Source organism: Ambystoma mexicanum, chromosome 9, assembly GCF_040938575.1.
Source record: "Ambystoma mexicanum isolate Mex_15411 chromosome 9, UKY_AmexF1_1, whole genome shotgun sequence".
In the NCBI taxonomy this organism is placed as follows: domain Eukaryota; kingdom Metazoa; phylum Chordata; class Amphibia; order Caudata; family Ambystomatidae; genus Ambystoma; species Ambystoma mexicanum.
This window is the reverse complement of record NC_090931.1, coordinates 524,202,493-524,214,947: the sequence shown is the minus strand read 5'-3', so window position 1 is coordinate 524,214,947 and position 12,455 is coordinate 524,202,493. Positions and strand designations below refer to the sequence as shown.

The 12,455-nt window shown below is 46.5% G+C and overlaps 1 protein-coding gene across 1 annotated transcript in view; it reads right to left on the bottom strand.

The window, feature by feature from the left end:
* PPM1D (protein phosphatase, Mg2+/Mn2+ dependent 1D) overlaps positions 1–12,455 on the bottom strand; it is a 265,517-nt gene that overhangs the window by 172,395 nt on the left and 80,667 nt on the right. Inside the window, exons 3-4 of the mRNA XM_069615075.1 lie at positions 5,396–5,520; positions 4,684–4,874 (exon numbers count right to left, since the gene is read on the bottom strand). Coding sequence (XP_069471176.1) covers positions 4,684–4,874; positions 5,396–5,520 — 316 coding nt within the window. The remainder of the gene's footprint in view (positions 1–4,683; positions 4,875–5,395; positions 5,521–12,455) is intronic.

Sequence of the window (12,455 nt, the reverse complement as noted above, 5' to 3'; positions counted from 1 at the left end):
TTGCCATGGTAGACACACGTAAAATCACCTTCGTTTCTATATACGCTCCGAACTCCAAACAAGATATATTCTTTGCAAACTGGAGAGTAGTCATGCGAAATTTTTGGGGCTTGACATACTTGTTTGCAGGCCGTAAATCCAATACTGGGCCCATTGTCAAATCTTTTTTTGGCACAAGGAAGTAAGTTGAATAAATACCCTTGGTGTCCCGTGACGAGTTCTATCACGTCCTTTGCTAGCAGATTGACAATCTCCTCGAGGAGGACCTTCTGGTGTTCCAAAGAATGCATTCTTTATCGTGGAGGATGGTTCCGGGGACGCTCTAACAGTTCTATGCAGTACCCAGCGGATACTGTGGACAGCACCCATCTGTCTGATGTGATCCCTTCCCAAACTTGGGTGAAGTTAGAATTGCGTCCCCCTACTGGGGTTGCGTGAGAAGGGACCCTGAACTGAGAGTCACTGTTTGGTGGAGGCGTGTCGCCTCCTTTACTGGGACTGCCTCTACCCTTACCACGTCCTCTTTCATTACCCCTGCCGTAACCCTTGGGTAGACTGTTGGTTATTGTTCCACGGTGTACCCTGCTCCTGGGAATAGTTAGATCATCTCTGGGAATTTTGGCCGCGTGGGTGACAAAATTTGCCATTCCCTCCCTGATTAGGGGGTTTGTTGGTTAGTTGGCCTAGGGATTTCAGTGTCTCATATTCGTCCTTGGCATTTTTCAGTGCGTCCTCGACCGCCTTACCAAACAGATCCGGCTCCACCGGTTTATCTAACAAAGATGCTTGGGTTTCAGCTTTGAAACCAGACTGCCGTAACCAAGCGTGTCTCTTGATAACAGTTCCTTCTGCTATCAATCTGCCGGCGTTACCCACGGCATCAAAGGTTACTTTTAAAATGGAACCAGACACGGCTCTTCCCTCCGCCGCAACTCGTGCCAACTGGCTCTTTAAGGGTTCTGGGGCGGAGTCTATGAGTGCAGAGACTTCTTCCCACTGATGGCAGTTGTAGCTGGCCAACAGGGTGGTGGAGTTGGCAATCCTTGCCTGGTAGGCGGAAGTGGAGGCTACTTTCCTGCCCAAACCATACAGTTTCTTGCTCTCCTTGTCGGGAGGAGCTTCGGACGATGACAAGGGTGTTCCAGCCCTCTTACGGGTGTTTGTAACAACCAGGGAGTCCGGTTTCAGATGCCCCCTTATATACAGTGGGTCTGATTGGGCTGCCCTGAAAAGTTTCTCAATCCTGGTGTTAACTGCCCGGGTGAGGTTAGGATTTAAAAGTGACGCGTCTATTCTTCTCTGAATAGACTTAAGGATAGGGATGGCCTGAGCAACCAGCCTCCTTTCTCCCACCAACTCTTCTGCGAAGTCCCTCTCCTCTTGAGCACCCTGGGTGTCAATGTGGAAATGTTCTGCCGCTCGGGACAGAACTTCATTCAGGAGAGGCCGATTGTCGACAGGGGAGTCGGTAATCGGGGGTTCTTCCTCTACCGGGGAATCTACTCTGTAGGTCTCAGGGTCTTCCTTTTACTCTTCTTGGTCCTCATCCCCATAGTAGCCCATACCAGTTTGCTCTTCCAACATGCCCAAATCTGGATCCTCACAAAAGGATGTATCCCCTTGATATTGGGAATTAGGGCTGTATATAGAAGGGGTCCGAAGACTGTGTTGGGGCTTCAAACCGGGACTTCTTACTTGGAGATATAGGATCCTTAGAGCTGGAGGGTGCTGACCCGTCGGGAGTATAGGAGAGAAAGTGTTCAGGGTTTTTTGTGTAAAAATCTGCCAATGAAGACATCCTTGACATAACCCTGTCTATGTCATCACTAGACCATTCCCTAGAACTGGGAAAGACCCTTTCTGGGGCTTTCTCTGCCTTATCCTGACGAGACTTACTGGTTTTGGCAGGTGTCCTTGGGATAACAGAGGACTGGGACTTGTCGGTCTGTTTATGAGTGGGAAGTTTTTGAGGTGTGCGAGGAGGCTGAGACTGCTTCCTCTGTCGTTTACCCCCCCCCCCCCCCCGTGGGCGGAAGAGCGTTTCTTGTTTTTTCAGCGCTCCGGAGCCTTCAGACACCTGGCGTCGAGGTTCAGGGGTAGTGTCCCTATCTTTAGAATGTGGAGGTAGGGACTCGGGAGCCGCAGTACGCGGTCGGCGGGCGCCGACTTCTGGAGTGCGGTCTGGGGATGGAAGTCGGCTTCATCTTCAGACGATCAAACTTCCGTTACCTTGGGGAGCGAGGCACTCTTGGCAACAGTGGATGATTGCCTGGAGTCATGCAGCGATCTAGATTGAGAACGCCCAGAGGACACCGATTCGGACCGTTCTCCATATGCCTCTTTCCGAGAACTCGACGTGCACGTCGAGTCTCGGTTGAACTTCATGTGCTTTGTGGAAGTGATGTGGGTAGCGCTTGTGTCGCCGGGGGTCTTCCCCATAGCCGCCCTGCCGGACAACCTTTCCGAGGTCGGGGACTTGAGCTCGGCTGTCTCCTGACGCCACGTTGCCCTCGCCGTCTGAAAGCACGGCATTGCTGAAGGCGCCCTCCGCTGCCATGGCCTCCTGACCCCTGGCGTGGTGGGCCCAACGCTTGATCGAACGGTCCTTAAGTGTTTTCGGTTTAAACCTACTACACGCTCTGCAGTTCGCCTCGGGGTGGTCCCTCAGCAAGCAGAGATTGCACGTGGCGTACCCGTCAACCCAAGGGTACTTGCGGTTGCACTTGGGGCAGAATTGGAAAGGGGTACCCTCCATAAGCACCTTGTGGCAGCGGGCTAGTAAGTGTAGGAATATATAAGAATGTACCTATATACCAAACTAGTGTAGAGTATGTCCACCACCCACTCTCCCTACTTGCAGGGCCGAGGCCAGAGGCCTTCCAAGGCCCAGGCCGAGGCCGGAGGCCTTCCGAGGCCCAAATCTGTCGTGCAGCTGTCGTCGGTCGAATTCTTCTCCGGGCCGGCGTCGAGTGTGGAAGTTCGGTGACTCGAAGTTGGGGTGGAGAAATGGGTAAATATAACAATATTTAGCAAAAGTATGGCTAAGGCCAGGGAACTCCGCGAAATGCTTCCGACCAGTATGGCGGAAAAAAACAATCTGAGGGTCCTACACGCACGAGGGATCATGGGTACAGTGGACGTCACACTAGGGATAGTATTACTGGCACGCCCTGTGTCGACGCCCCTTTGAGTTTCGAAAAACAAACTGATACTCTGCAGCTTCCACTAGATGTCGGCCTATCAGAAAGGGATTAACGTGTGTCTTGAGCAGAGAGCCACAGCTTGGCTTTGCTCTTCAAGGAAGGTTCCGATCTGAGCGGGTTGGGCAGTGTATTCCACAGTTTGGTGGCAAGGGCCGGGAAACTACCCCCACCAGCTGTCTGAAGCTTGAACCTGGGAAGGGAGACACAGTAGGCTTGGGCCACTCTCTGAGGATGGGTAGAGGTATGAGGTGTGAATCCGCTAGCCAAGTAGATGGGAGTCTGGTTGGCCAGACACTTGTGGGTAAGGGCAAGCGTTTTGAGGGAGGCGTTTGGTGCGCTGATCCTTTAAAGTCTTAGATCGAAAAAGTTTACAAGATTTGCAAACTTTTTCAGGGTCATCCCTTGGGAGACATTAATTGCACATTCGGTGCGTGTCCTTCCACAGGAATGTTGGGTGGCAGGTAGGGCAACATTTAAAAGGGAGTTGTATCCATTATTTTTTTACAAGGGCAGATTGGTGAGGAAAAAGGAAAGGTGATGACAGAATATGCATTCTCTAAAGAAGTCAGTATGAACCCCCCCACCCCCACCCATCTCCCTACTGTAATGGGCCAAAGCCCGAAGAGGCCCATGTAGGCCGGGCCTGGTCGATCAGTCAATCCATCGAGGATCAGGTTCGTCATCGAAAGCTGCAGAGCAGTCTGTTGGCCATGCGGAGAATCGAATAATAAGGAAAGAAAGTCTACAAGTAAACATTCAACTAATTAAAGGCATCAGCCTAGAAGAGAACTACACGTTTGTGACAGACTGATGGCAGAAAAAAACAATCCGAGGTACCTCGACGCATGAAGGACCATGGGTACAGTACACGTCACACTAGGGATAGTATTACTAACACGCCCTGTCGACATCCGTTTGAGTTTCGAAAACAAATCGTGTAATACTCTGCGACTACTACTAGCTGTCGGACTATGCAGAGCATGTGATCTAAGTAGATGCACAAGCTCCAGAAATGGTATTATAACTTCCAGTGTGTACGAGTTTCTTTGGGCTAATGTATTGACTGGGTTCATGGTACTTACCTGCAGCTCACATCCTTCTGGCTGGTCTGCCACTGTATCAATCCTTTGGGTAGTGGAAACTTCTACTACGAGTTTGGGACGTGTATACCAAGGGTTTGTTTTTACAGATTCTTACCTCCAGGTGGAATTTTGGAAAATTCACCCAATACCAGTCATCCCCATTTGCACTATAAAGTAATAAAAACACTGAATAGTTTGTTGACAAAGATCCCCACAATGGGCTTCAGATATTTTTTAGGCACATTTAAGCAGGGAATTGGAAAAATAAAAGTTTAATAGCTTATCACTGTACAATCGCCAGCTCCTAAAGCCACATTGCTTGCTGTAAAAGAAACACGCAGGTTTTTGAATTGGTATAAGTAAAACTGAAGGTTAACAAGTGCTCTGCTGAACTGTACCATGAAACACTTCCTCTCTTCTTCATCCTGGCACATGGAGACTGCATCCTGAGGTGGGATCATATTCCATAGTCCATCGCTGCCAATAATAATATACTTGTGTTTGTTGGAATCAATTGTGTGCACACTTGTGTCTGGTTCTGGAGAAACTACAAATTCACCACTGTAAAAATCGTAACTCCAAAAGTCACCTGTGGATGACAAAGTGCAAGTCAAATAACTGGAACACGAGGACACCATCACTTTTTAAAATAAAATGTATAAAACATTTGGTGGACTCATTCAACAAGTCAATACAAATTCTAAACATCACTTGATTGGTTACATTAAACCAGTTAGATTTCGGTTTCAAACTAATAGCTTAAAACTGAATGAACTCTAGACAATGGACAACGCTGCCGGACATATGAATAAAACTACAGCACCAACTAAGACAACTCAAACATAACCTTAGCAAATTAATGTACAACTTCACTACATTTCAGCAGTCAACCAGCATCAGTATTTAACATTGTGAAAATAAGATGAAATATCTTTGGGATGAAATTGCAGATAACAATTCACATCTCTACAGCTTTTAGGCAGCGTCCATATTATGGGGCCACTAGCAGACAATCTGTAAAACCTGCCCCACTAGCAGACCATTGCTGAAGTCCTGAGAGCAAACAAAACCAACAGGAGGGGAAGGTCATCCATAGAAACACAATCTTACCAAGTGCTCGTGCTACTGCCAAGAAAGGAATCTGATCAATCACAGTGCTCCTTCGAACTGGACCACTATGTGTAAGGCGAGGCCTCTTCCAGACCACCCGATTCACACCAGATTTATTTATCACACTACAATAAAATACAGAAGATAAAGTAAGCAACATGTTACAAGATGAGCAATGATCCATCATCAATTTAGAAAGAAAATTAGCAAATCATGGCCTATACCACTTGCAGAGGCCCTCCTGAAAGACTACACTATAATCAATGACTCCTAGCGGCGGGAGGATAAGTGTGACTTGGGAGTATCGGCCCACCTTCAAGGTGCAAGAATGTTAACTGTGAAACATGCCAGAGACGATTAGTGTACAAATAGTCAGACACAATTACTCGAAAAGAGAAACATAAAACAAAAAGGCAAAAATGGGATAAATCAAATGATCACATCAAACCCAGAAAATAAATAGATCTTAAGTATTTCATAAACATTTGTGTTTTATGAAAAAATATTAATAAAGCAAATATACAACATAAGCCACAAACTAAATCAAAAAGAAACTACAAAAAACATCTGATTTAAGACTACTGAAATTAGGAAAAGCTCTCGTCAGAACTTTGCTGTCATTAAAGAAGCTAACTAATTCTAATGAAGAGCTGCCCCAATCACAGAATAGTTGCTCACTAGGCAAGCAATACTGTCCTACAAAAAATGACCAGACAAATAAGCTACTTTTAAATATTTGTTACATTCATTTATATTTGGTTGGCATATGCAATGTCCACATACGTTCTATAAGCAATATAAATGTGGCAAGTAGGTTACAATACTGCTGCATTTTATCAATTGAATGCACATTACGGGTTGGGGGGTCAGCCTAATTGGGGGTGGGGCAGCATGGGCAGGGTTTGGTGGTGGAGAAGTGGCAGCCGCGGGGTATTGGGGAGGGGTGATTTACTTGTAAACTCAATTTTTGTGAATGAACTCTGATGTGAGCACATCTTTTGACGTTCAATAATAGATGCCATCTAGCTAGAATGAGGTGCCCCCACCCAGTGTCTAAGAATGCTGTCCAACTAAGCAAGTCATAACCGGTCCCGTGATTTTCACACTAACAAATCAGAAGTAACATCGTATTTTGCCATAGAATGGCGAGTGATTTTCTTCACCCATCATCTATTGTGACATTTTGACATCATACTTACTGTTAGGTCTGATTTTCTATACTCTGGCCTGGTGGACGGAAGATAGAAGACCAACCTATATTGTGACAGGGACAACTCTGGGGAGCTGTAGCCAAACCAGTTCAGGTAGCAGTGGCAGTCGGCATAGGCAAAGTTCTTCAGAAGTTGTGAGCTTGTAAAGGGTCCACAATGAGGTCACACAATGGGAATCACAAATTACACTTAGACAGGATTTATACAAATAGTTATTTATTGTCAAAACACTATGAAAAATGACTTCTAGCAAATCAAGTTATCACACAAGATGTATAAACAAATATATATACAGTAACTTGTAAAAAGGGCAGAATATTCAACACACTTCTGCAAAGGAAAGGTATGGTTATATTATGCACTTCTATGTCCACAGAGCTGATTCCCCCAACTAAAATTGTCCAGCCCCAAGTTGTCTGGGGTCTTTTGCCCAATAGTTCAGGTAAATGTTCCACAGAAGTTATGAAGCAGGAAAAAAAATGCAGGTAGAATCTCTGGGGTCCAGTGAAGGGTTCTTAATGTTAGGCTACCAGTAAAACTAACTACCAAGTAGTCCCAACTTTTAGAGGTCTTGCGCAACCAAGCAATGGCAAAGCCAAGATTGTTAAAATTAAGGTTTGTTATAAGCCCATTGACTTATAATAGGAGCGTAGGGGTAGGTTAGAAGCTCTGTAACTTACCCCCCATACGCTGACTCTACCCTAGACTTGGCAGAACAAAGGAAGAGGGTCCGAGGTTGCGTTTCCCGCCGAAAGTCGCAGTCCTCAATTCGCAGTCCTCAGTTTGCAGGGGTTGCAGGTTAAAGCTGATCTCCCGCTGGTGTTTTTCACTGTTTCAAGGACTCTCGATTGAAAAATGCAGCAAAACTCTATGCAGGACCCCTCTCAAGACTGGATGCAGGGCAGGTAAGCGATTTCGGATTGTCACTGAAGCACGGCAACGCCAAAGGGACTCTGCAGCCGCGATTGGACATTGCCTCCTATCTCAGGTTCCCTCAATGCGAGGATGCTGAATTTTCGTAGAGGTCAGCCTTATAGTGCCAGCTGAGGATCCCCCAAATTCCAGGTCGAAACTGACAGCGTCCGCATGGTAGCCCAAAATCAAAGCTAGTCCGCCACAGGACAGTTCCAGGGCACGTCTGAAGGCTTTCTTTGGCAGGGCATCGAGCAGATGTCAGGAATGGATGGCCCCTCCACTCCAAGGGTCGCAGTACCTTCCCAGGACTGCTAAAAATCACGAGCAAGACATAGCTCCTCCAGGACAGCAGCAGAAGTTGGTTGCCAGGCCTCTTTCAGTCAGGTCTTTGGTTTCTCGATGGGTCTTGCAGCTGGATAGCATACTTGGCTCCTTCAGGTTTCTCCAGGATCTCTGAGGAATGTGTGCAGGGGTCCTCTTCTTATCCTAAAAGTCAGGTAAGAGCTGCTGCTCTCACTAGCCAGGAAGCAGGACACAGGACACACAGACACCCCCCCCCCCCCCTCCCCAATCAGGACCACTGGCGGGAACCTTCATGCATACTACTGAAACCAGTTTGTGGAATGGGGCCAGACGGTCCCAGCCAACATCCTACCAGCAAACACACACACAGCCCTCCAGTAGCCTGCCAAAAGCTTCTGCTTTCCCCAAGCACTGGAAGTCCTTATAAGGATTTTCCTGGCCTCTCAAGAAGCTAAAGAATAAGATGCCAAAAGGACAAGCGAAAAATCTCGTGGCACTGCCATGTTTGACCAGTAGCCACAGTTAGTAGCCAAACATGGTAAGGCCAAGATAAAAATTCCCAAAAAGTGGGAAAAAGTCACTGCTGCCACCAGCTCATCCTTTTAACACCTAGAGTAACCAAAAATCGTCTGAGTGTTTGTCTAGGGAAAAACAAATAATTACCCCATTGCACTGCAGTGTAAGCTACAATGATAAAAAGTTAACACAAGTGATACAAAAGTAAACAAAAGTAGTAACACGACTAAGGCAAACAATGCTTCCAAGTACTGACAGCCTGAAAGACATGTCAGTTTCCCCATGACATAGGAGCAAAAGCCAGTGAAGTGAAGCTTAAGGCTTCACTGCACTTTAAAAAGTACAGGTCAGATTAAAAAATAGAAGCACAAAGTTTGGGGGTACCATAAAGATGAAAGGAAAGGTGCAGTAAAGAGAAATATTTCTTAACACTTAATGTGCCTTTGAGCAAAGGGTCCATATTCATCCCATTTCTTCGATTCCAAATTGAGATCTAATATACAATACTAAACTCTCAAGCAAGCTATATAGACAATTGGAGAAAGAAGGAGGACTTTTCTCGACTACAACCTCTGCTACAGGCAGTAAGCATTCATGGTGATCTTCCAGGCATGTAATTATTGCGATCTAGAGTTAGGAAAATAGAATACAATTACCCATTTTTAAATTTTTATCAATAGGTTTGGGAACATCTAATACACATAAGAAAATTAAATCATCAATTGAGAGAATGTATATTGAGGATTTTATTGTCCTGAGAGTCAGCCAGGTGAATGAAAATTGAACTCCATGTGTGATTACTATTTATTAACAGTTGTGTTTCAGAATAAATGAATGTGATACGGACTATCCTTTACTTATTCTTTAGATTACTTGCGAACTTTGAAGACCTCTTTCATTGAAATTGTGCTCCTGTTGCAGGGATCTACCCGAAACTCAGAGCTATTTATTTCAAAATTGATTTAAAATGTGAAAATATAACTAGTTAGGATTGATTTTCTATACTCTGGCCACGCTGACAGATGTATAGTAGTCCAACCCAGTTTAGGGACAACTCTGGGAGCTGTAGCTAAACCAGTGCAAGGTAGCAAGGCGAGTGGACAAGTCTCAAGAGTTGGTGGGCCGTTAAGGGGACCCAATGAGTACACACAGTGGATGTCAAGCACTACAATCGGTTATAAAATACTTATGTATGGCCACATAGCACTATGAAAAAAGGACTAGTAACATGTAATATTACACAAGTCTAAATAGAAAAATATGACAATGCATTACTTACCGTAAAAGCATTTCTGATGGTTGTATCTGCTTAGATTCACATGCTGTGCATAGGTCCGACATCCAGTGGTCACTGCGGAGTATTGCATTTTGTTTTTCGTAGTCGAAAAGGGACGTCGACAAGGCGTGTCTGAAATACTATCCCTATAGTGACGTGCGTTGTACCCACAATCCCTCACGCGTCAAGGTCCCTCTGTTTGTATTTTTCTGCCCTGAGGGAGCCTTCTAGACGTGAGTGAGTACAGAAAAGAGAGAGAGATATAAAAGGAAGTCAATGTTCCTTCCATCCGAGCGGGGAGTGTGAATCTAAGCAGATACAAGCAGATACAACCATCAGAAATGCTTTTACGGTAAGTAATGCATTGTCTTCTGATGTTTGTTAATCTGCTTAGAATCACATGCTGTGCATAGACTAGCGAGCAGTACCCGGAGTTGGCGGTGGGTTATGAGAAAGAACAGTAGAGAAAAGATGTCTTAATACTGCCTGTCCCACCTGGGAGTCAGATCTCGAGTGTGCATCTAGACAGTAGTGTTTTGTAAAGGTGTGCACAGAACTCCAGGTAGCCGCTTTGCAGATGGACTCAAGGGGAACATTTGCAATGAATGCTATGGACGCCCCCGTGCCTCGAGTAGAGTGTGCTCTTGGCTTAAAGGGCAGTTCTCTCTTAGCAAGAGTATAGCAGAGAGTGATGCATTGAACAATCCATCTAGAAATAGTGGACTTTGAAACTGCATCCCCTTCTCTTCCTGCTGCCACCGAGACGAAGAACTGATTAGTCTTCCTCAGTGGTCTGGTTCTTTCCATGTAGAACATGAGCGCTCTCCGCACATCTAGTGTGTGCAGAGTTTTTTCTCCCAAGTTGGAAGGATTTTGAAAGGACGTTGGCAGTTCTATAGACTGGTTTACGTGGAATTTCGAGATGAATTTCGGAGCAAACCTTGGGTGCGTGCGTAGAACCACCTTATCTCTGTGAACTGTAACGAAGGGGTCTAGAACAGAAAGAGCCTGTAGTTCACTTACTCTCCTGATGGAGGTGATAGCTATTAAAAAAGCAGTCTTAAGAGTGAAGTCTTTAAGAGATGCTTTGTGCATGGGTTCGAAAGGTGAGCCCATGAGTCTGGTAAGTACCACGTTAATGTCCCATCCGGGAGCTGGGTCAGCTATCGGGGGGTGTATTCTTTTTACTCCCTCCATGAAGGCCTTTATAACAGGGATCTTCCACCACGACACCTTGAGTTGGGAAGTGGTGTATGCAGAAAGTGCCGCTAGGTGGACTTTAATGGAATTGAACACTAGACCTGAATCCAATAAGTGGGTCAGGTATAGAACAATATGTGTGGGAGAGCAGTCAATCGGGTTGATGCTTTTTCCTCTGCACCAGATGACAAATCTCTTCCACTTGCTAGAATAGCAGTGGCGAGTGTTAGGTTTTCTGGCTTCCCTGAGGATGTCCATGCATCTCTGCGGGAGCTGTACATGTCCGAATTCTATGATCTCAGGAGCCAAGCTGCTAAGTTCATGTTCTGGGGGCATGGATGCAGAGTCCTGCCCTTGTCTTGTGACAGCATGTTGTACGGGCAGGGGAGTTTCACTGGGGGAGATAGAGACATCTTCATCAAGTGAGCGAACCATGGCTGTCGGGCCCACATTGGGGCCACCAGTATCATGGTCACTTGTTCCTGGTGCAACTTGTGCACCACCTTGTTGAGAAGGGGAGTCGGGGGAAAGCGTAAACAAATTTCCCTGACCATTGCATAGACAGACCGTTCCCCTTGGATTGGTTCTGGGGGTACCTGGCGGCGTAACTTAGGCATTGTGAGTTCTCCAGGGTTGCGAATAGGTCTATTTCTGGGAATCCCCATTGTGTGAAGACGTCGAAGACTATGTCTTTGTGCAGTCGCCATTCGTACTCTTCGGGCAGGGGGAAATCTCTGCTGAGTTTGTCTGCCAGCAGATTGAGTTCCCCTGGTACATGTTGTGACAGTAGGAACATGTTTTGCTTGAGAGCCCACTTCCATATAGTTTGGGCCAGTTTGGACAGTCCTGGAGAGTGGGTGCCCCCCTGCTTGTTGATGTAGTACATGGCTGTGGTGATGTCTGTAAGGACCAACACAGTCTTGCCTTGTAGGTGTTCCTGGAAGGCTTTTAGCGCCTTGAACACAGCTAGTAGCTCCAGTAGATTTATGTGTTTGGATGCTACGTTCGGAGTCCACACTCCGTGAGCAGTCTGATGGGATAGGTGAGCCCCCCATCCTGCGAGGGATGTGTCTGGTCAGAGTGGCTTCCGCCACGGGGGTGGCAAAGGGTTTCCTGCTTTCCAGGTTTTCCTTTGTCCACCACCGTAGCGAGAGAACCAAGGCCTGCGAGACCACCACTAGATCGTCCCATAGTCCGCTGGCCTGACACCACTGGCTGTTGAGCCACTCTTGCATAGGGCGCATGCGCAGGCGCGCGTGAGGTACCAAATAAATACACGACGCCATCATGCCTAGCAAGCGCATTGCTTTGCGTACCGTCACCTCTCGACCGGTCACATATTGAGGGATCTGAAGCAGCATGTTTTGGACCCTCTCGTAGGAGGGGAAGACGAGGCCGTCCTTTGTTTGAATTAGAGCCCCTAGGAATTGTTTGATTTGGCTGGGGTCTAGGCTGGACTTCTTTTCGTTGATGGAGAAGCCCAACTGGAACAAAAGGTCTACAGTCTTTTGGGTATTGGAGAAGCATGTTTCGTAAGAATCCCCTGTTATGAGCCAGTCGTAGAGGTAAGGGTAAACTGGGATGGACAACCTGCGCAGGTGGGCCGCTGCCACTGCCAGTACCTTCGTGAATACCCTTG